The 27052-nt window shown below is 48.8% G+C and overlaps 1 protein-coding gene across 4 annotated transcripts in view; it reads right to left on the bottom strand.

The window, feature by feature from the left end:
* PAX2 (paired box 2) overlaps positions 1-26800 on the bottom strand; it is an 82323-nt gene extending 55523 nt beyond the window's left edge. For 3 of the 4 annotated variants that reach the window (XM_049855198.1, XM_049855200.1, XM_049855199.1), the window contains exons 1-3: positions 26743-26785; positions 23145-23313; positions 22182-22379 (exon numbers count right to left, since the gene is read on the bottom strand). In XM_049855198.1, the coding sequence (XP_049711155.1) occupies positions 22182-22379; positions 23145-23313; positions 26743-26785 (410 nt within the window). Of the gene's footprint in view, positions 1-22181; positions 22380-23144; positions 23314-26742 lie in introns of all 4 variants that reach the window. The other variant, XM_049855201.1, reaches the window with a different exon arrangement.
* Between the last annotated feature and the right edge of the window lie 252 nt (positions 26801-27052).

Here is a 27052-nt window from a genome sequence, read left to right as displayed (position 1 = left end):
AGAGCATCAAGCAGACAATAAACAGCAGCTGCAGGTGTCCCAGCCCTGACCCCAAAAGAAGTTGCATCAGAAAGACAGACTGGAGACTAGATCAACCCCTGCCTGGGGGCTCTGGAAAGGATACACAGAGGGCACAAAAAGCAGTTCCTTTAAGAGAGATGCCAGGGGGTAATGGCAGAGCTTTAGCGTAAAGGATGGCAAGGCAAGTAGTGAGCTCACCCCTCTTTGGTTAAATTCACAGAAGGTCTCCAGCTCCCACCAAGCTGGGAATCAAAACAGTCTCATTCATTTTGTGAGTTAGAATGAAAGCCATGCCATCGGACTCCTATTGGCAGTTTGTTAAGCTCATGAAGAAACGCAAAATCTCCCAACACTTCTTAGAAAGCACTAGGGAGTCTGTAACTCCTAGTTCTAGTTCTATTTCCTCTTCCTCCTTCTTTCACTTCTTCCTCTGTGTTTCATTCTCAGTCTCTCTCTCCTCGCTCTGTCTTATTCTGGCCCTCTCTCTAGCTCTCCTCTCTTTGTCTGTTTGTCTGTCTCCTTGTACCCTCAAGTCCCACTGTGGCTATGTGAGTTTATTGATTCCTGGGAGCTGGGGGGAAGTGGGAGGCAGGGCTGGGGTGCAGGCTCAGGGATGGAAATAGAAGGCTATAAATTATTTGTGACAGGAAAGCAATAGTGGCAGAGTGCTGAGCACAAGTCCTGTGTCACTATTAGATTCCTTTTAGCCTGATGACACTGTAAAAAAGGTTAAGTGTCTGCTGGAATCGTACACCTGGGGGGCCGGGGCAGCCCAGGAGCAGAACAAGCCACCGAGAGCAGGTATATCAATTCTCCAGGCCAATAATATTCCTCTCATTGATCGCTACGCAAAGTTCAAAAATCTCATTACAGCCAGGCAGACCGGGAACTTTTTACAAATCAATAGAATGATATAATGTATGTATACTTAGTACAAATGTATCTATTCATCTATCCATCCATCTATGGTCTGCCTGAGGGTTTCCAAGTTAACCTACCCATCATATTATGTTATGTTATGTATGATATTATATTGCACTATATTATATGATAATAAATGGTGTGCAAAAACTCCCCCTGAGGTGGAGACAAGAAGAGGTCCTATTAGCATGGAGGTGACCTCAGACAGCTCTCCTTGGAGGCAGTGAGGTGGCAGCCTTTCCAGGACTAAGCTGGTCAGGATTTCTAGAAGAATGCTTCCCTAGCCGAGGCTCCAGTAATAAAAACTACTGTCTACTGAGTATTTACTATGTGCTTGGCAATGTTCTAAGTGCTTCAGACAAAGCATTCACTTCATCCTCACAACAACCCATTTTACAGATGAAGTATGTTATAATTTGCCCAAGGCCACCCATTTGATAAATGGCAAAGCCAGGATTGGAATTCAGGTGGACTGACCCTCCGGCCTATACCTGTAAACAATAAGCCTATACCCGTAAACAATAAGCATATTGCCTCCAGTAGAGAGGTCCAATCTCCTGGGTTCTACTTCCAGTCTCCTGTTATGTTCTGAGAAATGAAGTGTAATAGGCTCCTATGAGCCTCAGTGTTCCCAAGTGGAAAATGGGAAGTAATAACTCTTGTTGGAATCAGATGCTGACAATGCATATGTACGTGGGAACTCCAAGCACACCCCCATGAAATCTTGCCCAGCTATTCAGAACAGACTACTTTCTCCATTTTGGAATTACTTCCTAGTGGAATGGCAGGCTGTTCCCAGGCCAGGTCGTATCACTGCATTGCTTAAACGGCCTTGGGAGCAAGATGTCAGGTAACTAGATACATGTGTCATATACATATATAAATCAATTTAAATTGTCCTGGGGTAGACTGCCCATTTTGGAGTCTATGCAGAAAACAGTTAATCCCTGATGTGGGGAAAGTCTTTCATGATTTGGTAAATCAAAACAACTGCAAAGTAGAGAATGTTTTAGATAAGTTGCCCACTGAGCGAGATAGGAGTAGGTAGAGTCTTTGCCAGTGACTTCAGGCTGCCTAGATCATTCCAGAGAACAAAACCATATTTGCTTCAGGAAAGGATATTTTGCCCAACAAATGCAGGTAATTGTTCCATCTCAGGCCTTTGAAAGCTGCCTACATCAGGCACGTGTCCCTGACTCAGCCCTGAGGCCAGTCAGAGTAACACCAACAGCCGGAGAATTTTCATGGCAGAACCTCAAGTGAGACATCATAGATCATCCAGGAAAACCTCCTCTCTCCTGAAAATGGTTCTACCTCTCCCTACTCCTGAGAACCCTAAGGAACTGGGCTCTCCTTTCCTCACAACCCAGAAACTAAGAAATGGAAATTTAATACCTCCTTCCAGCAGGAGGACCCCAATGGGAACAGCATCCACCCTGCACATGCCCTCCACTCTAAACAGAAACAATGTGTTCTTAGGCTCTGGATTTGCAGTTTGTGCAGAGTCCAGCATTGTTTTACCCACTCACATGCCCTGTGGGCTTCAGTTTGGACAATTAATCACATGGCAAGCAGGGTTCTGAGCACTGTGCATAACAGCCACTGATGAGAGTAAGGCCATGGTATGGACTGAACTGTGTCCTTCCAAAACGTGTTGAATTCCTGGCCCCAGTACCTGGGGATGTGATTCTGTTTGGAAATAGGGGTTTTCGTGTGCTATATTAATGGCATCATACCAGTGTAGAGTGGATCCTAAAGCTAATCACTTTTGAGTTATAAAAAGACCAGAACAGATGCAGAGACATACACACAGGTAAGATAGATCCCAAATGAGGATCATCTACAAGCAAAGGAATCCCAAGGAATTCCTGGTAAGAACCAGGGCTACTGACAAGGAAAGACCTCCCTCTAGAGCCATGCCCTGAATTTGGATTTCTAGCTCCTGAACTGTGAGAAAAATTAATTTCTGTTCTGTTTTTCTAAAGCCACTCGCTTGCAGTATTTTGTGTTATTGCTGCACTAGCTAACAAAGACAGGCCATCCTTCAAAGCTGTGGCCAAGACCTTCCGTTCTGGCTGTGGAGGGACATAGCTGGAATATAAAGGTTCCAGGGTTACAAGAGTTCCCCCAAGTGTGTCAAGAGCACCTGTCTCTTCTGTTGCATCTCAGAAGTTATAACTGAGCTCCAAGAAATGAGAGCCCTACCAAAAAGCTTTCAGGTTTTCATCAAAGAATTGTCCTTGAATTTCCTACATTAGCATCCCCTGGGGGCTTGCTAACATGCAAATCCCTGTCTCCCATCTCAGACCTCCCGAGTTAGGATTTCTCACAGCTAACTCTTCAGATTACCCTTTAACTCTCTAATGTTTGAGAATGACCAGTTTAAGCCAGGGGCAGAGAAAATCACCCTTCTGATTATTCAGAGGAGTCTTGAGAGAGTTAGGAGAAAGTCTCAGAGTTAAGAGAAAGTTCCTTACTCATACTCCATCACATTTCTCTCCATCTGATAACCTTGACTCCAGCTGACACAGTCACCAAAGTTCAAGAAGCTTATCAGTTCCTCTGTGAAGACTAAAGTATAGGTTAAAAATGAAAATGATTTCAAAACAGGATGACACACTCCTGGTGGGTCCCTTCGTGAGCAGGCGTATTTTCCGCATCAGCCTTACCTTCTAAGACTGGCATTGAAGACAATAATCCCTCCACCACGTGTCCTTGGGAACCCAGGCCAGAGACAATTTACCAGGCTAGATGGGCCATGGGGCTGGCCCAACGGGGCAGTAGTAATGGTTTATATGGTGAATGGTAAGCATATAGATTGATTTAACTTTAAGATACGCATAAGTTTAAAAATCAAGGGGCAATGTGTTTAACCATTTGGAAACCAGTCTGCAGTGCATGACAAGCCCAGAGCGTGACCAGACTAGCTCCTCTTGGCACCGGCCCTGCCCTCATCTGCCAGGGCTTCCAGTTAGAGCTGTTCACCCCGTGGGCCTGGTTGGGAGACTCCAGAGTCAACAAGGCTGCCCAATATGATGGAGAAAGGGGTGCTGCCATAGACTCCTTGCTGGGGCCATGTCTCCCTAAATGCTCCTGTCCACCCCCCTGTCCCTTCACAGGTACACTGACATCTCTGGGCCAGCCGAAGAAAGTCTAGAGGGAGTACACATTGTGGAGGCAAAGGTGGGGCCTGTACCTGTCTCTGCCACCTCCCGGTCTCTAGCTTGCCGCACTTCTCACCTGGTTACTCTAGTAGTCAAAAACAATCCATCAGTCTATCTTGGGCTCCTCCTAAGATGTGGCTAAATCCTACCATTACTTCCTATTACCTACAGGATAAATTTGATATTCCCTAGCCTTCAAAATCTTTCCCAATCTGACTCCACCCTGGCTTTCCAGTCTCTCTCTTTCTGTTTCCCTCTTCCCCTCAGGGTCTAGTACAGAGCTGAAACCTTGTTTCCTGCTTACGCAATTCACATTGTGTCCTCCCCTGAACTCTGAGCTCTACAAGGGAAAATCTCAGGTCTATTTTATTCACCATTGTATTTCCAGGACCCAGCAACAGTGCCTGGCATAATGTAAGTACTTAATGATTCTTTGTTGAATAACAAATTAATATTATTATTATAGTCTATTGTATTATCAGAAATAACATAATCTTAAGGGACATAGTGAACTAACATTTGTTTGCTGTGGGCCAAATACTGTGCTAAATACTTTACAGGGATTATTTAATTTACTTCTCACAATTATCTATGAAGTAGGTACTATTATTATCCTTATTCTACAAATATGGTAACTGAGGCTCAGAGAGGTTAAGTAAATTGCCCAGGATCACACAGCTATTAAGTAGCAGAGCTAGGATTTAAGCCTAGGTGCCTAACTCCAGAACCCAAGCCGCTAACTATTGGGTAGCATACCAAAAAAACAAAAACAAAAACAAAAAACCATTGCCTCTGAGTGGATTTTGACTCATTGCAACCCTATGGGACAGAGTAGAACTGCCCCATAGGGTTTCCAAGGAGCAGCTGGTGGATTTGAACTGCTGACCTTTTGGTTTGTAGACATAGTTCCTAACCACTGTGCCACCAGGGCTCTATTGGGTAGAATAAGTTAGTCAGATCAGGATAGAATCTGTGTGAGGCTGGGCCTGTTTACACATGAATAGATGAGCTGCATATAACAGTAGTAAAAGTAATAACTAACATTTATTTGATATTTAATATAGTGAATATTTCTTATTCATATACTGCTTGTCATAGTGAATATTCATACAGTGCCTGTCATGTAGTGAATATGAATTGCTTCTTCTGTAATAAATGCATCTTCCCATTCAAATCCTACCCACAACTCTACAAATGAGCATGTTCTCTCTTTTACCAAAGAGGCAATGGAAAGGCTAAGCAAATTGCTCAAGGTCACATGCTTAATAACAGCGGAGCCAGACTTTGGATCCTATCCTGGGACTCCAATATCTGTACACTGAACCATATTACTTCTGAAAATTTCTATATTAATATTTCTTTGCATTTTATTAACTATTTGGGCGTGAGTAAATTTTCCCTTCAGTCTTTTCACATCCATGATCTAGACAACTGAGGAAACATACAGAGACGATTAACAGAGATCACATGTACCTGTGATACTAACCGTGCTTACCCACTCCCACGTATGTGCCACGGTTGTATTTGATAAGCATCATGTGTGTGGTACAAACCAGCCACAATCTTAGGTTAAGTGACTATGGATTTCAGTGTATTTTACATGCACTGGTAGGTTTTGGGGGTAGGTTTTCCAAATTATATAGTTGCTCATGCATATGATTGTGGGGGAGACTGCATACAGATGTGTCTCTCCACGTTCTGTATTTCTGCAGACTATTTCTATGATTCACGTATCTTTATATTCATGTCTGTTCTAGTGCGTTGATCCAGGATTTATGATGCTGAATATATTTATCAAAACCTAGCTCAGGAAGATTTGCCCAGCATGCCTGTTTTGGTCAAATGTGTAAGCCACAGTCACACACGACTCTACACTCATCACTGTTCCCTTCCCAGGGTCTTCAAGACGCTCACATCACAACTGTGTTTTTATGTTGGCCCATGCACTGGTATCGATATGAGTAAATGTGCGTTTGTGTACCTGTGTGTCTCTCTGTCTATGGCCAGGACAGGGTGGTGGTGTGGGGGATGTGGAAATGAGAGAATTATTAAATGCCAAGTAGATGTGCAATAAATTCCATTGATTTTATAAACTCCAACTTGTCTTCAGTCTCCTTCCATTCTTTATCCTGGGGGCATTGCAAACAAAAACCTATTTTAAATACCTTTGCTTCCCCCCCCAAAAAAAAAGTGTCAATATTTTATTTGGATTTTTAACTTCGCTCCATAACAGTTGTTTGACCTCCTGACTCGTGCGAGTCACATAAATTCTGGGACTTTATTCAGGAGCCATGTTCCTGCTATTGAATAAGCAATTTGGGAGGGTGAATTAATGACTTGTGCTGTGGCTGGAAAGTCCCTGAAGAAATATTAAAATTGCTTGCAGACTGAATCGATACTCAGTGAACACCCAGCAAGAGGGCTTCAGCTCTGGAATGGCCCCAGAAGGCAGGGCTTGGTGGAGGAAGGGGAATTCCTGCACCCAGCTTGGCGAGGCCCTCCGCCACCTTTCCCTTGCTCCCTGGAGCTCTGTCATTTTCTGTAACAGCAAAGTCTTATTAAACCCCCAACCAAGATAGAGCTGATTTGTCCTGTGTCCGGAAGCAGGCTCAGGGGACAGTTTACTCTCTTACCAGCAATGAGAGCCTGGGGACATTGGCCTGGGCACATCTAGCTGCAGGAGAAAGGGGCTGGAGCTGCTGCTTTCCCGCAGGCTTCCCTGTGCCTGGGGATCAGGAGTGTGCTGGGGTTGGGGAGGCTGCTGTTGGTTGTGCAGAAGGCATTGCACTGTTAGATGTTGCCTGGCTGGTTCCATCGCTGTGAGTGCTTGACCAGTGCCCGTCATTGCTCAGATGGCGATCTGATTTCAGTCTTTGCATGTGGGTGTGCCTGTGGGATGGGGCATTTGAATTGTGTTGTGTGTTACCGTGTACTGCATTGTGCCAGTGCATTCTGGCAGCTGGCTGAAGGTTTGTTACTTGGTGTTTTGTAGTATTGTATCAAGGTGACTGCACTTTGTGTAACACTGAGTTGGAGGAATTTGAGTATTGTTTGGTGACAGTGGCTGTGTTTCTGCTTTGAATTATGTTCGTTGATCATATCAGCATCTTTTTTTTTTTTTTTTCTACAATGTATGTCTCAGAGATTAGGTTAATGGATGTCTCCTTGGTAAAATGGGTTGAGTAACGATGTTGGATTTGGGTGGTGGTGTGTGATTCGGTCATTGCTTTAATTGCCTTTTTTTTTTTTTATTGGTATGGCTGTGGGTAAGAGGGCCCATCCTTCAGCTTTCTAGCTTACTCTGGCCTGGTCATTTGCACTGCTTCTTTCCAGAGGGAAGATTCTAGAGATGCAGGACAAATCTCTTCTTGATGTCCAAATGTGTAGGTCTATTTTTCTTGGAAGCAAATCCAGAGATGGCTTGGCTACTAGAAGTTGCCCCTGCTCCGCTGAACAGCTTTGGCTGCACTTCACTAGTACAAGTCCTGGTGCCACTTTCTCTTCCTCTGTTTAATTTTAAATTAAATCCCTAGGCTAAGCCCTATGCCTGTTGAGAGTCTAGATCCCTGCTGGGACTAGAGGAGAATGAATGGGAGTAAATTCCCCAGTCTCAATGGGAATAACAACATGATCGCTAGTTCCAAGAATCCCCAGTCTGTTCCACTATGTGGCTGTGCCCATCAGCATATTCTTACTTCCCAGTATTCCCAGATGATAGGGCTCAGCAGTGATCTGCATTCACAGGTCATGGAAGACCACAGGCACACATGGACTTGGCAGGACTTTCTATTAAGGCACAGGGTCCTTGTTCTGAGCTTACAAGTAAATGTATGAATATATAGCTGAACATGAGACTGCAAAATATATAGAGCTCTTCAAAAGATGACACATGCCTGCAGTTCCTTTGATACAAGGTTGATATATAGTATGGTGTAATGGATAAGCATGTGGATTTCAGAGCCAGTACTGCACAGGTTCAAATCCCAGCTCTGCTACTTAGCCTGTGACCTTGGGCAAGTTATTTAACTTCTCTGTACTCCAGTTACCTCATCTAGAAACAATCCTATAAAGTCCTGTGGGGTTGTTTATGAGGTTTAAATCAGTTAATACATGTAACATGCATAGAACAGTTCCTAGTTCAGTAAGCACTTGTTAGTTATTATTATTATTATTACTATAAAGACATAATAAGATCAGCCTAAGCATGTGTACATACGTGTACATGTGTGTGCTAAGGGACATAAAATTCCAAAATAAATCAGGGTGCATATATGTGTGTGTGGTGTGTTTTAAGGAGAAAAGTGGAAAAGCTGCAGTCAAGCAGGGCTGGGCAGAAGGCAGCTCTCTCCTTGGCCTTCTAGTTTATTTGTACAGCTGCAGGGGAAGGGGGGTGATAGAGTTCACCACTGCCCATCTCCGTACAGAGGGCTGCATCCAGCCCTGTGGTGATGACACGGCATAAAAGAAGATGGTGGCCCTCATACGTGTTCTATCCTTACAAAAATTTTTAAACATGATTGAGCCCTCAGAATTCAAAATGAGCTCACTTAAAAGATCTACACTCTCATTTAAAAAAAAATCAGGACCTTTGCCAGCTAATGGTCTAAATGAGGAATAGTGGAATCTAGGTATTAAATTTGGGAACTAAGGAAGAAGGAAGAACGGTATCAGATAAGTGAATGTTAAGGCATTTGGGTGTGGATCTTCTAGCAGCCCTTGAGTTGAGCTTGGTTACCTGACTAGGCCAAAGGGCAGGGGCCTAGCTACAGAAAATAGTGCCTCTAACAATTAGTTTTACATTGCTGAATGAGTTTTCACAGTTGGCCAATCGAAACTGCTCATTAGCAGCCCTCCTCAAGTGGCGCCCAGGGCATGCGCCCTACCTGCCATATCTTAAGTTACACGGGCAAGGAGAACTCAGGAAAGAATGGTTTTGGGCCTTAGCCTCATTCCATCGAACTCCCCATAAAGATGGGGAGCCAGAAACATATCATTTATTGTGAGTCTGGGGAAAACTTCAGTGTCCATCTTTGCTCTTGTTGGGCACAGAGTAAACAGCAGAATTTGCAGTTATCCGGTTACTCCGAGCTATTACACCAACTAAATTAAGACCAAACTAGGTTTTCTTCTCCTGAAAAAAAATTTTTTTTAAGTCCTTGATTCCTTAGCTCTGAAACAACAACGATTCTCAAACTTCCATGCATCCCGGGAATATCCAGATCGTTGGGACAACAGTAGACAGGTTTGGTTTGAATTTGTCAAATATTTGCTCGCTTCTCCTTCTTTTTTCATGTTTTGTCTTATCTCCCTTTTCTCTCCTCTCATCTCCTGTTATTGTTTACCTTCCTTTCCTCTTCCTTCTATGACATTTAAGAATCAGAAGAACTCTTTAAAGCCATCACATAAAGACTTTTCCACTACCATTTGATCCTAAAAAAAAAAAAAACTACAAAATGCAAAGTACCACAACCCATGAAAATGCCATGAAGCCCTGAAAAAGCCAACTTTCAACTCTTCAAGCAATAGTAGGCTCACCTCAGAGAAGGCGTGGACAGTCATACAAATTCACACATATACACACAGACACTCACACACACACTCATGTCCACAGAGGCTGGCTGTCAAATGAAAGTGGACAAAGGGGGCAGCTATTGACTAATTCTGTCCAGTGGTCAGATAACTAAATCACAGTGTTTTATTTCTGGAAGTATACAGAGCAGGCTCCCTTTCTAAATCTCAGTGGCATTCATGGTACACAATCCCACTCACAAAATATTCTTTTGACTCCTCAAGCCTTTTTATTTGAAAGATTTCAATGTTTATGCACACACAAACCAGAACCCACACACATCGATAAAGACACATAACAAGAAATATACACTTGATGATTATTGTTGCAATAATAATATTGATTGAGTACTTAATACCTACCAGGCACGACTCTAAGAAGGTTTACTAGATTAGCTCATTTAACCCTTATGAGAACCTATGAGATAGCTCATGATTATTCTCATATTATGGGTAAGGAAACAGAGATCCAGAGAGGATAGGAAGTTTGCTCATAACCATGTAGCCTGCTGAGTAGTGAAACCAGAGATAGTCTCTTCCCAGAGCCCCAGGCTTTCTTACGCTACACCATATGGCTTCATACGAATTGCCTGGCATATAGTAGGTGCTCAGTAAAGATTTTTTGAATAGATGAATGAAAGAATAAATGAATGAAAAATCATATCTATCAAGAACCCTGATATTCTCACCTAAGATGTTTCTCTTATCAAAACCAGGCCGAATGGACGGCTGAAGTTTAGTTGGGCAAAGCTATTTGCCGTCCAGACCAACTTGCAGGGCAAGGGAAGTGCCCAACAGCTATGACTGTTCAGACACTAAATGCTGTCCCCACTAGTTCTCCACCTGACTTTATGGCCAGGCCCATTCTCCCTTCAGACCAGAGATCAGACCCAAATGCATCAAAGATGCTTTCTAAACACATCACTTTGTTTCCTTAAATATTTTTCTCTCAAAACAGGTGTTGATTCTGTGCCTGAATAAAAACTGAGACATTCAATTAATGATGTGAATGTTTCTAAATTGCCAGATAGTTGGCTTCATATTGACAACCTCTATAGAAAATTGACTAAAGTTCTTGGTTTTCATCCAGATCTATGGGAGTTGCCACAGTCATTAACCTGTTTGTCAGCAAGTGCTCATGCATTTCCAAGAGACATAAGTGAACACTAAAGAGGAAAAGAATAACCCAGAATAAAACAGACTAAAGAGGACCGGGGTAGTAGCTATTCGACAAAACCAGTCAAGCAGACTCCGTTCCAGGAATGAGTTGCTACCTTGGAGATCCATTAGAACATGGATCCAGCTCACAAGAGACTCATGTGCTTAAAGACCTTTGAAAATGTGGTAAGGCTGTACCCTTGACTGTCTACAGAGCCCTGCCCAATCAGATCCCTGCACGGCACAACCGATGGATCAATCCCATCCCAGTGTCCAGCCCAGAGAGTAGTTTGGCCACATTGCGGCCAATCCAGCCTTTTATGTGCTGACATGGCCTCATCCACTCTCCAGATGCCTGCCTGTGCACTTGGTATCTACGGATTTTCAGTCCAAGCTGTAGATTTTGCAAAGCTTGGAGTAAATCTGGTTTGTGACTCTGTACATTTACCCCTATTTGTGATTTAGGGCTCTGCCTTTTATCATCTCTCCCAACTCCATTTTCTTTCTCTCTCTACTTTTTAATGCTATTTACAACTGCCTCATCCATACAGCTGCAGAGCTATCTTTCAGTGTCTCTAACTGATCTACTCAAATGGCTTTTCTTACCCAGGTTCTCTCTTCCCTCGAGTTTATTTATGTTTTAGTAAACAGGAACTTTAGATCGTTCCATTCAATAGCATTTAGGATTACCACTTTTATCAAAGGGATCAAGGCACTAAAGGACTCCTTGCAAGGTATATTTGTTTATTCTTATGAGCAACCGCTCTCTCTGCATATGAGAGAGATGCATGCGGGCGGGTTTGCATGCACAATGTCCTCCTCAGGTTATGCCTCTATGCTCCATTGCTCTGTGTCAATGCTGCTCGGCACCAACAGGAAGAGCCCAGTGAAATCATGATGTGGACAGCAGCTAACCCTCGAAGAGCTGGAGATAAATCCAGGCCCTGGACCCGCTCTCCTGATGAGCACTCAGTTCTTTTAGGAGCAGGCCCACACATGTCTGGCAGGGCTGCTTCCTCCAAATTCTCCCTCCTACGCACACCCTTCATCCAGAGCTGCAGATGGGGTTTGAGATGGTATAATTGACAAGCAAGGTTTTGGGGTCTGTTCTCTAAAAAAAAAAAACAAACAAAGCAAAACAAAAAACCATTGCCATCAAGTAGATCCTGACACATAGTGACCAGGTAGGACAGAGTAAAACCGCTCCATAGGGTTTCCAAGTCTGTGATCTTTATGAAAGCAGACTGCCACATCCTCCTCCCATGGAGCAGCTGGTGGTTTCGAACCACCGATCTTTCAGTTAGCAGCCAAGTTCTTAGCCACTGAGTCACCAGGGCTCCTTTCTATTCTCTTATCAAAAACCAGAAAAGCAAACCCACTGTCATCAAGTCAGTTTCAACTCATAGTGACCCTATAGGACAGAGTGGAACTGCCCCATAAGGTTTCCAAAGAGCCGGTAGTGGATTTGAACTGCCGGCCTTCTGGTTAGCAGCCAGGGCTTTTATTCTCTTAGAAGGTGTGAATTGGGTGAGGGGAACCAAGAAATGCCTCCCTGTAATCCTAGGCCATCCATCTAATGCCTTTTTCTCCTTCTCTTCAATTCTTTCCACATCTTCTCCCCACTTCTAACTCTCTTTGACCTTGAACTCTGGCCTTCCCCTTCACATCAGAATCTGTCCTGAGGGGGACAACACCCCCAAAGAAGCAGTTATCTGACCCAATAGGCCTAGAGACCAGTAGCCAGAGGGACCAGCCCATCACTCCACTCCTGGAAATAAATCCCATTATATTTGCATTTTAATTTTCCACATAAGCAAAGGCCTAGAGTACTCGCTTGGGCAGCATCACTGGATGAATTTAATTAGAAATGAAAAGTTTATAGAGCCCTCTTTAATGCGATTAATGCTCAGTTAACATTTATCACATTCGTATGCTGGGATCGCCTTTTCTAAGCAGCCACTGGCCATGAAATGAATTTCTCTCAACTTTTTTCGTACCCGTTCTGGGAGGTCATTTATGGAATCTGCACTGCTTTCCTGGGGTTACTTGGTCCTCAGATCCAAGCTCAACAGGGAGGAAGGAGATGTGTATGTGCTGGGGAAGGGCAGCAGTGAGTCGAGAGTGAGGGCGAGAAAGCTGTTTCTCAGACGAGCTGGACCTTAGAGCTGCGTGCTCAACCCAGCAGACAGAGCCTCTTGCCTAATAGAAAGACCCCACCCCCACCCCACCCCACCAAACCCCACCCTACCCCACCCAGTCCATTTCTGTGGCCAAAAACTGAGCTTTCACTGGAATGGTCAGCATCAACCACTCTGGCTCTCACTTTTCTCCTCCTGTCTTCTGCTGTCTCTCTACCACCCTTTCTTCCTCTCTCATCTGGTGCCCTCTTAGGCTTTCCCTCCTAGGCGTACAGTGATTAGAGAAAGGAACACAAGTCTCAACCCCAAGTACCCTTCCTCTTTTCCTCTGGCTCTCCCTGAGGCCAGGCAGTCACAGTCTGCTGCCCACTGAGTGTCAGCTCCTTAGGAAAGCAGAGGGCATAGGGGAACATAAAACCTCTGCTGGTCCCTAGAGGAAGGATGGCCTTCCTTATCTTATCAAATTCTCTTCACTCTTTAATTAGAGTCAGCTGAGATTGGCCTCCTAACCCAAACCAGCTAACAGAGTAATAATCAAAAGGAGAAGAAAGAGGAAGGAAAAGGGGAAGGGACTGAGGGTAGGGAGGTAAGGTATCAGAGGGATAAATACCTTGACCTTTGTCCCTTCCAAACACGGAGGATCTTAGCAGACACAAGCCAAGCAACTGGTACCAGCTTTTATAGCATCATATGCAACGGATTACACACACCCACCTCCCCAGCCACTACACAACTCAGTACACTCATGGCCAGCAGAGCAAATGCACATAGCTCACCAGTGTCCATGCCCCCAGATGTGGGCACGTACACAGGACCCTCTGCCTTCCTGACAGGACACCCACTCACCAAGCCATCAGAACAGCTACTATCCATTCAACCTGCCCTCTCCTGGTAAAGTGCACCAACACCCTAAAGAGGCAGGCCTTCCAGATGATGCCAGGAACTTCTGTTCTGGGACCAAACAACTGCTTTAGCCAGAAGCCCTCTGAACAGCAAACCAGAAGCTCCCAGTTCAACAAGACTGACACTTGGAGAGCTCCCTGCAAGGCCAGGCCGTTTAGACAGCTTGCCAGGTTTAGCTAGATACCAGCAACCCACACACTCTTCCCAAAATGGAGCCACACAGAGGAGCCCAACATGCACTTACCAGCTTCTCTTGGTAACACATTATGGCAGGCACAGCCCGTTGTCCTCTAGGATTAGGAGAGAGGAGGTCACAGGGTAAGGGGCAGAATGAGGGCTCCTCCCTCACCATCCCTGTGCCCTGTTAGGCTGATGCTGCCCACAAGGCTCCAGGTCTCCTTCAGCCTCCTTCACCTGCCTGCCAGATATGGACTGTGCAGTCTGGCCCAGCAAAGACCAAGAGGTCCCCACGGGAGCGTCAGGAACAGGGAATGCTCAGCCCGTGTTCACTCTGTTTGCTCAAGCCTTGGGGCCACTTCTGTGCTCCCTTCCTGCCCTGCCCCTTCCCCCACGCCTCTCCCGTCCTTCTCTCTGATTTCTCAACCTTACTCTGTCTACCAGGTAGATGCAAGTTCCTTTCCATCTTGCTGCCCCATCACGCAGCCCTGCCTCCTCCTCTTGCCAGGAGCTGCCATCATGGCCTTCTTATTTCTGAATCACAGCAGAGGGAAAGCACCACAGAGAAGTGTGGGCTGAGACAGGAAGTCCATAGCAAAGTGGCCAAAGGGCTACGGATGGAGGGGCTCTAATCTGGAACCCCCAGGAAACAGGGACTTCCCTCCCTTCCTCTTGGCCTTTCTCCCACTTTCCCTGCTCCGGCCTGCCAGGGACCAGGCTGGTGACTGCACTGCAGTAGGCTCACAGCTCCCTGGCCTGCCTTGCAGTGTGTGGCTGGTGCAGGCGGCTGAGGTGCACACCTGTGCTCCCCCACTCCACTCTCCAGGGAACCACACAGTCTCCAGCCCTGTGAATTTACCTCCCCCTGCCATGTCTTCTGGTTAAGCACTCAGCTGCTAACCAAATAGTTGGCGGATTGAACCCACCCAGCAGAACCACAGATGAAAGACCTGCTGATCTGCTCCCATAAAGATTACAGCCTAAAAAACCCCTTGGGGCAGTGCTACTCTGTCACATGCGGTTGCTATGAGTCAAAAAATCACCTAGATGGCCGCTAACAACAACAAAGCCACTTCCTCTGCTTGGGCTTCTGTTCAGAAACTTGCCCACCTTTCTCCTCCCTGGCTCGCCCTCCTCTTTTCTCCTTTACCACTTTCTAGGCCTCTCCTTATACCCCCTTCAACTTAGACTACCAGCTACCCTGGAGCTCTGGCTCCCTCCAACCACCTCCAAGACCTTGTAGGGCTACCTACAGCCTTGGCTCAGAGGAGCAGGCTCCTATCTCTCCTTTTCAAGCCTCCCCCCAACTCTGAAATTCCCTGTACTGCATTCCCAAACCATCAAGGCCAAGCCAGCTCCCAGACCTTTCCTTTCACCATCAGCTCCATCACCTCTGTCCTTACTCTTCCAGTCCTCATTCTCCCTTTCCTTCCACCCCCTTCCATCCTACCTCATCCTTTCCTCCCCTAGCTATATATATAAAAAAAATCCATTGCTATTGAGTCAATTCTGAATCATAGTGACCCTATACGACAGAGTAGAACTGCCCCATTGGGTTTCCAAGGAGTGGCTGGTGGATTCAACTGCCGACCTTTTTGGTTATCAGCCTGAGCTCTTAACTGCTGTACCACCAGGGCTCTCCCCTAGCTATACGGAGCAATATTCTCACCTCACCTTGTTTATGCCGTTGGTCCCTAACTAAACCCGTGAACTGGGCTGGGGACTCGAGTGTTAAAGCAAGTATGGACAACTTATCACACAGTTCTCCATTACACAATGGCATCGTTGTAGCAAGGCCCCTCTTACTGGACTCCAGAGGGTTACACTATAGCACAATAATAGTTGAATGAAAATTTGAGACCAGTTTGCCTAAATTATGGAATGAGGACTAACCCACCCCTCTGCCACCTCCCAATGGCCCAGTGGCTACCTCGCTGATCGACCCTAATGATCTAAAGTACAGGGGATTCAGTCTTTGCCTGTGACTGCTGGTCCTGTCCTGTGAGCCTTCCTCCCTTTCCTCCTCTTGGCCTCAGAGCCCCTTCACCTACGAGCAGGCAGAGGTAGGCACACACAACACACGCAAATCCACACACCCAGAAGATATCAACCTATATGCCTTAAACTATCATGAAGATATTAAACTTGAGCCTGTGTAGTACCAAAACACCCCACCCCACAGGAGAAAAACATCTCAATTTGTAGTTCAATAGTAGATAGATAAACCCAAAGTGATTCAATTTTTCACCTCTTCAATATTTCACTTGTTATTTGGGCATTGGTTAGAAGATATTGCTTCCCACTCCTGAGACTGGTCAGGAGCCCCTCTACCTTCTCTAGATGCACCCCCACAGCTGGGCACACCCTATACCTGTAGCTGCTTTCTTTGTAAGAACCCAAGGTCTGGACACCTGGCTTAGAGGGATGGAGGAGGTGTGAGAAGAACCAGCAGGGATTTAGAGAATTGGCAGGCCAGGTTAACACCGTTGGCCACATTCTTTTAAAGAACAGGAAATGAGGAAGGAATTCTTTCCAGTACACACATTTTCCTCTTAATATAAGAACTCCAACTACAGGTAGCAATGAGGAGGGGTTAAGGGTGGACTTGTGCATTCAGAGGCGAAGTTGCAGAGTAGCTAGAGCTGGAGATCTAGAAAGCTGGAAGCAGACAAAGGGGTCCCTGATTTAAGGTGTGCCTCATCAGTCCTGCTGAGAAGCCTGGAAAGCAGTAGCCCATTCCATGTGGGCTCATAGGGAGCCCCCTGTTCAGAATGCAGGCTCTCAGGGAGGAGGGTGGATACATCTTCTGTACCAGTTACTACTATTGCTACTCTTTCTCTAGATACATCCACAAGTACATATCGTCACATATACAATCACGTCATCCCATGTGTATCAGAACAAGCCCATTCCTCAGCTACCCTCCAAAATGCATGTTCCCTACCACTCTAACTTCCAATGTTGCCTCTCATTCCTTGGATCTACTTTGTGTAGTAATCCTCTCCCTGTGCCAGTATGTACACAAATGCTTTTCTCTCCCTGTTGCAACCCCACTCCTCCCCAGGTCCCCTTTTCCAGGTATCCCTGTTTCCCTTTTCCAGAGGCTGCTCCTGCCTGGCCCCATCTCCACTTGGCTAATTCCCCCTGTGGCCCCTGTATTGAACTGTTGTGTTGTCCATTTCCTTGTGACAAGAGCTCTGGTTACAGAGTTATTGATTGGTTTTCATGCAGACAGATGGGCCCTTCCTGGACTCCCATCGAAATCCCTGGCTGTATGAGCTGATTGTTGCCTCTTGGGGTGTAGGATTGCACCGGAGACCACCCTCCATGCAGCCTCCTTTGCCCAGGCAGTGAACGGTAATAAATGGAGGCAGTCTGAGTGATAATAAAAGCAATTGAATAGGTTACCTGTGCAGACACAAGATTTATGCCTCTTCATATTTGATATGATTGTTTTATTGAGTCCTCAGAACAGTTAGGACACATTTTATTTATTTATTCAGGGTTTTCCCTCTCTTTTCTTCTTTGCATCACCTTCCAAAATCCACCTAGGCCTTTTGTTAGGGGCAACCACTCTTGTCTTCCCTTCTGAAGAGTTGCCAGCTGACGTAAGAACTCAGGGCAACCAGCCATTGCTTTCACCTGAAAGCCTTTTAGAGGCCTGAAAGCCTGCCCTCGGCCAGCCACCGGGAAGTGACAGGTCTATACAACACCGGCCAAGAAGCCCAGCCCAAAACAGCTAAGGACACAAAAATGGTCTTTTCATAAGAACGACTCCAGCTCATTTTAAGGAATAAGAAGACCAACCAAAACCAACCTGTTGCTGTCAACTCCATTCCGACTCTTGGCAACCCCATGTGTGTCTGAGTAGAGCTGTGCTCCATAGGGTTTTCAGTGACTGATTTTTTGGAAGCAGATCACCACATCTTTCTTTCAAGGAACTTCTGGGTGGATTTGAACAGTCAGACTTTTAGTTAGCAGCCAAGCACTTAACTGTTTGTACCATTCAGAGACTCCAAGAAGGCCAACAGCATTGCCTGTTTCACATTTTATTCTAATGATGAGCAACCTTAGCAGCAGGTGACACTCCCTGGGAGAGGACAGGTGACCAAGGCTTCTCAAACAGAAACTGGAATGTTTGTCTGCTATATGTGGCCCAGTCTGATAGGCCCCAGGCCACCTAAGGCAAGTACCCTGTCCTTATGTCTCCTATTTCTCTGCAGGGAGTTTTCTTCACCCACCAACTTGCCCTGGCTGTCTGTCATGAGGCCAACAGCCCTGGCCACCAAACAGCTGCAAGATTATGGAAATGTGGTAGGCAATGCTGCCCCTCTGGCCTAGCTTCATGCCAAGTCAAGTCCAAGAGTCAATTGCATGATGCTTCTGGAAGCTGAGCTTCAGAGAGGGAGACAGACCTCAGCCCTGCCCATGTCTTCAGTGTTCCTTTGGCTAGGATGAGTGGTTCCCAGCTTATCTGGAAATGTCTTTGAATGAACAGCTGGTAGACCACTGTCATCCCCGCTGTTAGGCTTCTGAAGAAGACTTGGGAATGACACAGGGGGGATACCTGAATGACACAGGAAAGAATTCTTTAACACAGTGCTGGGCCTGCAGCATAAATGTGCTCACCAAGAGCCAAACAGACTAAGGGAAAGTGTGGGTGGCAGGTGATCGGTGTGAGGGTGACTCTGGAAGAGTCCACTCCAAAGATCTAGGAGCAGGGAGTGTAGGGCAGGCTGAAGAAACTAGGGAGTGATGGTCTTATCGTCAGCTCATTCCAAGAGAGAACCCTCAGGGGATCTTCAATAACCTGAGACTCAAGGAGTGTGTCCTTTAAAAGGAGCTGTATTCCCTGCCCAGAACAATAGCCAAACCAGAAGGCTTCAGCATATAATCAGAAAAATCCTTCCTACCTAGTCAACTGCTTAGCGATGTAACTAGGTGACTTTTTCCCGTTTCAGTAGCATAGATCCCCCTCCATCTCTTCCCTCTCCAGTCCATTTCCCATAACAGATTTCAACCTAAAGTCACCTGTTTATAAACACCCTCCCTCCACAGCAGTGGCATATAAGCTGAAGAGCTGGCAACTCCATGCTCAGTGATCAGTAACCCAATATTTAGAATGGTTCAGATAAATTCCATATGCTCAGCCATCTAGTCAACCCTCTGGATTTTTGACAGTAGTCCCTGTGATGGGGGCAAGGGGGCTCCCTGACCCACTCCATTGGCTCAAATGGGCATTTCTATGAGGATGTGCTCATGGAGAATGTGGAATGGATGGCTTTATCACGACAGGATCAGAGAATGCCCAAACTGTTTTTAAAACATGAAAAGCGATTTAGTTTATAACCATAACAGCATATTTCAAGTGCGGCGACAGCATCTGTTTGGGGGAGGGGAAAATGAAACACCTTACAGTTTGGCTCAGGTGGGTGAGCATGTATGGGCTTCCTTTCTTGCCAACCACCAGCACACGCACACCCTTATTCATCACAGTTATAAAGTACCCAGCATACTGGGCACCTCACCAACCAATAAACCTCAAAATGCAAGAACCACCCATTCCCAACACTCTGCATTTCCTGCACAGAAGAAATCTCCAGCTTCTTCCTGCGGTAAGGATTCTCAAAACTGCAAAAGGGCAAAGTTCTGACATTACTGGCACCCACAGAAACTTCTGCCTTTATTAAGCTTTAGAGTAAAACAACACATCTCAGAAAAACCTTTCCCCATCAAGCAAGGCACTGATAGGGATGAAGCTAAGGGTGTGGTGCCCAGATGCATCCCGCCAGCCTCGACTCAGCAGCACACTGGGAAGCCCCCAGAATTCTTTCCGAAACGTGAAACATGGGAGAGTCCTGCCCCAAAGCGATATCAGGAATAGCTTGTCTGCTCCTTGTGCTCTCAGTGGCAATCCCCATCCCTCTTCTCCATTCTCTTTCCATCTCAAGCACACCTGCCCACAGATGGCCATGTCTCCACACCGAAAGGAGGCCTCCCGGCCCCTCAGGTGACAGAGCTGTGTGCTGACAGACTCTGCAGCTCTCAAGAGGATGTCATTCTTTCTCCCACTCGCATCTCCCTTTCAGCTCACTTCTCCAATTCCCAGTTCTGATGGGTTGACCTCAAGGCCTCTAGAGCTTAATCCTAGGGTCACTTGTCCCATGCTCTCCATGGCTTTTCAGAATGAGGGCATTCCCAAACTTGTGCCAAACCTTGCTTCCAAAACATCTCAGCCAGTGAGGGTTGCTTTCAAAACACCTCAGCCAGTGAGGGGGGTCTGTTGGGTGGCAAGGGGTTCTAGACAAGGCTACCACTACCTCTGCCCCTCCACACCATCAGAAGAAACAAATTGCCTTAGCCATCTGTGTCTTGGGTTCCTTTAAGGATCGCCAGTCCTATTAGTAACAGTGAGCATTTCTCACAAATGTTCTTCAGAACACCACCACCCAGTCCCAACAACAGTTTTCAGCAAGACCACTCTTGGCCCCGGCTACTCTCTTCCCAAGACCTGGGTTCCAACTCATTCCCAGGACCAGCAGCAGAAAACAATGCTTAGTCCCCTTCTGTCACTCCTGCCACAGACCCAGAGCTTCCCCAGCTTCCTCCCTTGGCTTTTAAATGCAAAGGGCTCATTCCTCTCCCAAATCAGCCAGCATCTTTCTCCAGCTCCTTTGTGGAAGGTGTCTGAATATCAAACCGCTATGCTTTCAATACCTGGCTGAGCCAGGCCCAGGGAGCTGGAGGGTTTTCGGAGGGTGTATAATTAGCTGATCAGTATTATGTTACCCTGTTCATAACTGAATAACCATTTTAATACAGATGGCACACACTGGGATAATTTCTGGGGTCGCCTCGCAGTACGTTACAGCACAAGTGTGGCAGAGGGAATCTTCTTTAGCCAAGGTACATTCTACCAGCTAATTTTACCTGCTGTTTTCAGGATGATTTGGGATAATTCCATATCGTTTGCAAAATATTAAAAAAAAAAAACCCTTGATGTGTGATGCCAGTTTCAGAAAAAAGCACCATCTGAATTATTAGTTGCCCTGATAATGAGCCTATGAAGAGTGCAAAGAATAACAAGGGTATGAAGCCCTTAGCCTTAGTCTTTCTCATTTGCGGTTTGCCATAGAATGGGGGGCAGGGTTGAAAGGCTGACCAAGGCTTTCTGGGATTTGCTCCTGGCTGATGTGTGACTCGTGAGGGGTCTCTTGGATGTCAGGTTGGACAGCTCTGTGACCTGTGAAACCAGCCTGGGATCCTGGGCCCAACTGCTGTTTATATGTTCTGGACCCACCACGGACAGACACACTTGCACCATGGCCCGGGGCACATGTGCATGGGATGCACATGCATTGCAGCGGTTTGGGGACCAGAAGACCTACCTACCCTGTGCTACTCTGTGTTGAAGGGACTCTGGCCTGTGTCTCCCTAAGCCTATCATCAGTGCAAAGACTTCAGCCTGGAGATAGTCACCCTAGATGGTCGGGGGCATCTCCCAGGGTTCAGCCTCAGGGTCCAGAGTTCTCCCTCCCTGCCTGGTCAACCACTCCTTGCCCAGCTCCTCCACTCCTCCTACCAACTGCTGGCTGGTGGTTAACAGCATTTGCTCCGCAGGCCTGGATACCAGTGCCTGCCAACCGGAAACTTGTGAGGGAGCTGGCTAGTGTGGCCTGGGCCCAGGGGAGGCTGGCTTTGTGGGGGTTCGCAGGAAGGGTGGGGGAGCCAGGACAGGTGGCTGCCCCTGGGGAAGCAAGCATGCCTGTAGAAAGGGAAGTCTGTTTGAAGGCAATGAATAGACACTGGTCCTTTTAAAGGCTTTGGCTGTGATTGTCTCTAGATACTGAGGCTCATAATCTTGGAGTCTTAATTATCACCAACACTTGGATTCATTTCCAAGACGCTGGAGGTGAAGCCTGGCAGGAAACGCCCAGTCCTGGGCCAGAGACAGCCCTGCCTATCTCTCTGCCTTGCAGGTCCCCTCTTCCTGCCCAAAGGTCTTCCAGGCTTGGGGCAGGGAGGAAGGGTGGAGTCTGGAGAAAGAGCTGAGAACTTGGGGAGGGGGAGCCGCCCCTCAGGCAGGAGAGGGAGCTGGGGTCCCACCCTGCAGGCAGGGTAGCTTGCTCACCTGTTGATGGAAGAGACACTGGGCACGGTGTCGTTGTCACAGATGCCCTCGGCCAGGAGCCGGTCTCGAATCTCCCAGGCGAACATAGTCGGGTTCTGTCGCTTGTATTCAGCAATCTTGTCCACTACTTTGGGAGTTGCCACTTTGGGCTTGGAGCCGCCGATCACGCCGGGCTTGATGCTGCCAGTCTCGTAGTACCTGCGCCGGGAAGGCCGGCGGGGTCAGCGAGAGGCAGCGGCGGCAGAAGGCTGCAGGCTCGGGGCCGCTGAGCCGCTCTCCCGCTCAAGACAGCGGCACTGAGGGAGAACTCCCAGCGTGGCTGAGCTGGCTTCCAGAGGGCGCTTGGCTGGGGAGAGGGACACCGCGGAGAGCGAGGACGAGGGCGAGGGGGACGCTTCCCCTGTAGAGGCAGTCACACCGTGGGCTGCGGGTACGCCAGCCAGGATGTGCGTCTGGGTAGGAAAACCCAGGCTTTTACTTGGGAAAGGCAAGGGGAACAGTGTGGCAAAGCCTCCGGGCCCACCCAGGCCGAGGCACCACCTCTAACCCTTTACCATTGAGCGCAGAGCGCCCATGGGAGCCAGGATCCTTCCTCGGCCTCCCAAACGCTGCTTTTTCTCCTCTTGGGGACCCGTTTATGCTCCCTAGCCCATTCACTGAACCCCTAGTCGGCATTTCTCGGCTAGAAGAGGCGTCCCTCCCTTTCTGAGGCAGGAAATCAGGCCGCTTCCGCGAGAGGGCCCTGGAGCTGGGTGACCCTGTTCCACCCTGGCTCCTGAAGCTGCTGCCGCCACCTAAGCGTCCTCTCCAAAAGAAACAGAGCTCTGGCTCCTCTCGAGTCGGTAGGGGATCTCCCTCTCCCGCTTGGCGTCCGGGGCTTTCAGCAGTGTCCCGGGGCTGGAGACCTCGTGCTGGCCAGGGAAGGAGGCAGGGCATCGCCCGGGGCAGCTCCGAAGCCCTCACCTGCCCAGGATTTTGCTGACACAGCCGTGGCTGACCCGCAACTGCCGGGAGATGTCGCAGGGCCGCACACCCTGGTGGGCGAGCTCCACGATGCGCTGCCTCACCACGTCGGGCAGGGGCCGGCCGTTCACAAACACCCCCCCGAGCTGGTTCACACCCCCGTGCCCTGCTGGGGAGAGACAAGAAAAAAAACACAACACCCCACACACAGCAGGGACCGGCCATTAGTCAGGGTCCGCGGCCAGGGCGGAGGGGCATGTTCCCGGACTCGCGGAGAGGGGTGGCCCGCGGACCACAAGGCCGAGGATTGGGGATTGGAACCGCGAAGCCCTGGAGACGCGGAAGCGCAGACGCAGAGCCCAGGGATGCGAAAGAACGCGGTTCTTAGACCACGAAGACGCATGGTAGAAAGTGCGGGAGGGAGTGGAGAAGCCCGGCAGAAGAAAAGAAAAAGGGGAAGGGTGGGTAGGGGAAAACAGAAAGGGGGAGTTCATGCCAGCGGGGAAGAATTCAGGAAAGCTAGTTTTTTTAGGAGGGGAAGGGCCGGGCAGACTGTAGACCAGGCGGCTGAGAGGGATCCCCGCCTGCGCCGCAGGAAGGGGGTGTTGTCCTTGCGCGCTAGGTCTTGGCGGATGGCGATTCTGGGGAATCGGGATCTGGTTGACTCGGTTCTTAGGGGCTGTTTTGCTCCCTACCTGTTTCTTTGTATTTATTTTTAATCGGAGCTTTCCTACTTCTTTCTCTTTTTATTTAATCGTGCGTTTTTCTTTCTTTTTTTGCCTCTAGATATTTGGGGACCATATTTTCCTCTTGCCTCTAAAATGTCTAAAGTTCAAAGAAAACCATGTGGAGGCAGGAAGGTGGAGGAGGCAGGGACCTCGGTCTGCAGCCCTCAGAGACCGGGAGGCGGCGGAGCGCCGAGCGGCGCCGGCAACAGCCGAGAGCGCAGGCTGCTCCCGCTCGCCTGCTGCCGCGCTGCTCCAGATATGCAGCCTACCACCTTGCTCAGGTCGCCTGGTCCAGGCCGCCCGGCGGGTTGGTGGCTCAGGGGCACTCTGTGCAGCCAATCCAAGCTAGCTCGCATCCCTCTGACCCCTTAGCTGCGGTTTCCGCGCAGGCAACCGAGCACCAAAGGCGTTTGCTCCTCTAGCCAAGGCAAGAGTAAGGCTCTGGGTTTCCAACCCTGCTGCAGCGCGAGCTCCCCACCTCGGAGCCAGGCGGACACCGGGTGCCAGGACTGAGGTCGCTGCCGCGCGCCCCTTCCTCCTTCGCCTGCAGCAGTTTAGAAACCCGGCACCTAGAGCCATCAACCGGCAGCCACAGTTATTGAGCAATCTGAGCGCAGACTTGTAGCTGCCAAGCGGGCCTGGAGCCGGCCGGCAACCTGCAGCCTCTGCCCCGCTAGCCTCAGGCCACTTTCGGAGAAAGCGGGTACCCATGCGCTCCCCTCATCTCCCTCCCGTCCCCTTCTGGGGACCAAGGGCAAGGGTGGGCGAATCCTCTGGGGAGTTAGCATCTGATGGGGAAGCTGGGGGAAAAATGAACCTCTCCTTTTACGTTCTCTTGTCTCCCCACCTATTTCTAGCCCCACTCCTCACCTTCCCCTCCCTCCAAACCCGGATCATCAATAATTTAGGCCCCGGGAGAACTCGCGTTACCGGTATGAAAAGGCGGCAGCTGCCGGCAGATTAAAGATGAATAATTCAGCCTCGCCGGGCTCCGGGCCCGGCCCTTCGGCCCCAGTCTAAGGGTGGGGATGGGAAGGAGGCACGGCGGGGGTCCAGGGTGGGCTCCCGAAGCTGGCGCAGAGTCGGGCCTGGAATGCCCCGGGCGGCGACTCCGGCTGCAGCTCTCGCTTGCCAGCCCGCCAGCCGGCCGGCCGGCGCAAAGCTCTCTCCCTTCTCCTACCCGCTTCTGCTTGCCTTGCTTCACTTTGGGTTTCCAAGTGGCACCCAGTGGGCGGCTACGGCTCGGCAGAATGTCCGCAGAATCGTCAAGAGAGGAGAGCGCGAGCAGGGGAGACCAGGCCGGGAGGCAGGCAGGCAGGCAGGGCGAAGACGGCTGCGGACCCGGGTCCACTCCCTCCGGAAAGGAGGGAGGCTTTCCAGCCCGGCTAACAGGGGCCCGCAGCGTCGGAGGCCTTGGCGCTGGCCCCCAGCGCTTGGAGATTATTTGGGGAAATCAATTTTATCCCAGGAGTATTTTGTAAAGCTCCCCTTGTAACGCTAAATATATGCTTAAGGGGGAAAAAAAAAAACACAGCTCTCCCTCCTCCTCTGTTTTCCAAAGCACAGACCCAAATCAGGTCTAAAAGTTTCCCTGTGAAAAGTTACAAATTATCCTTTATTATTAATCTACTGATGGGGAGGAGCTTTCTATTTAGAATCTTATTTGTCTTAAAAAAAACTGCAAAAAAAATCTTGGAATTGTTTTCCAAGCTAAGATGAATGAAATGAATCAGATAAATTCAAATTTTATTAAAATAATTCCCTCATTTTCCTATTACTTTTCTCCCTTTCTCCTTTCTGCAAAATCCTTTCAATTTTCTTCCTTCAATTTCCTTCCCCTTCTTTTGATTTCTCTCTCCTTTCTCCCCAGCTTTGGCATTTGCCTTCCTTTTGTTCTTCCCCCTCATTTTCTCCCTCTCTGCAACCCCCTGACCAGGTTGCTGGCTGCATCAGCCTTGCCAGGGAGTGGAAGCCCAGCCAGGTGCCTCCAAAACTGGGGGCAGAGCTGCGCTCTTCGAGGGTGGCCCAGGAAACTGCTCTCCTTGCCCTGGCATTGACTTAGATTTCTCCTCAGAAGCCCCCTTTGTTTTTGGAGCATCTCCAAGAAAGATGTGGGGGAAGACGACCACCACAAGGATGTCGTGCCAACCTGGACTCCCAACTCAAGAAAAGGAGAGAGGAGAGTGGTGAGAAATAAAGGGAGAGGAAAGGAGCATTTCAAGCCAGCCGGCAAGGAGCTCGGCATTAGCTTGGCTAGGAGGCCCGGGAGCTGCTGGGAGCTGAGGGTCAGAAGGGGGCACCCCACCCCCACACTCTGCGGCCAGTTTGTCCTACACTGAGGCTACCCACGCTGGGAGTCTCCTCCTAAACACCCACAACTCTTAGTTTGAGAAAGGTACAGAAGAGGCAAGGGAGAAGGAGGAGGTAGACAGAAAGAGTGAAAGAGATAGAGAACAGATAGAGAAAACACAACACAAAACACAATCCTGGAAACTACCTGCCCATTAGTGCCCCACCCAGGGCAAGAGGGCCACCAGGGAGTGGGGTTTCGCAGGAGTCAGGACCTGGGACTGCAGAAGACCCGGAGACCTGAGAAGGATCAGGTGGAAGGAGGAAAGGCAGGTGCCGGGCACCGGGGAAGGTGGGAAAGCAGGCAGAGGATAAGCCTGGGTGACAGGCGGAGGGAAAGGAAGCTGGAGGCTTGAGAAACACCGCGCCAAGGGAAAGGGGAGGAACGAAATGAGGGGCCGAGAGGAGCCAGCGTGGCCTCCGAGATGGGGCCTGAGCGCAGGGAGCCGGGGCCGCCTTGGGACAGGACTAGGTTGGGACGAAGAGCCCGAGCCGGACAGGAGCCGGGCGCGGGTACTCACGGTGCATCGCGGAGAAGGGGTCTGCTTTGCAGTGCATATCCATGGGGAGACAGAGGAGCGGGAGCAGCGCGGCCGCCGCCGCCGTGTCGCCTCGAAAACTCAACTTCAGGACTTGAGGAGAAAAGGGAGGGACGGTGGGGGGGAGGTGAGCAGGCGCCCGGCTGCAGCGAGGCGCACGGGGGCGAGGGAGGCCGCGCTGAGCTCCCCGCGGGGACTCCTCCGGGCTGCCCGGGCTGGCAGCCACTGGGGCCGCAAGTTCCCGCCGTCGGGGCGCGCGGGCTGGGCGATCAGCAGAGCGGCCCCGGGACGG

The sequence above is a fragment of the Elephas maximus genome, chromosome 16 (genome assembly GCF_024166365.1).
Source record: "Elephas maximus indicus isolate mEleMax1 chromosome 16, mEleMax1 primary haplotype, whole genome shotgun sequence".
NCBI lineage: Eukaryota > Metazoa > Chordata > Mammalia > Proboscidea > Elephantidae > Elephas > Elephas maximus.
Note: the sequence above shows the minus strand (reverse complement) of the source record. Positions and strands in the feature narration are given on the sequence as shown.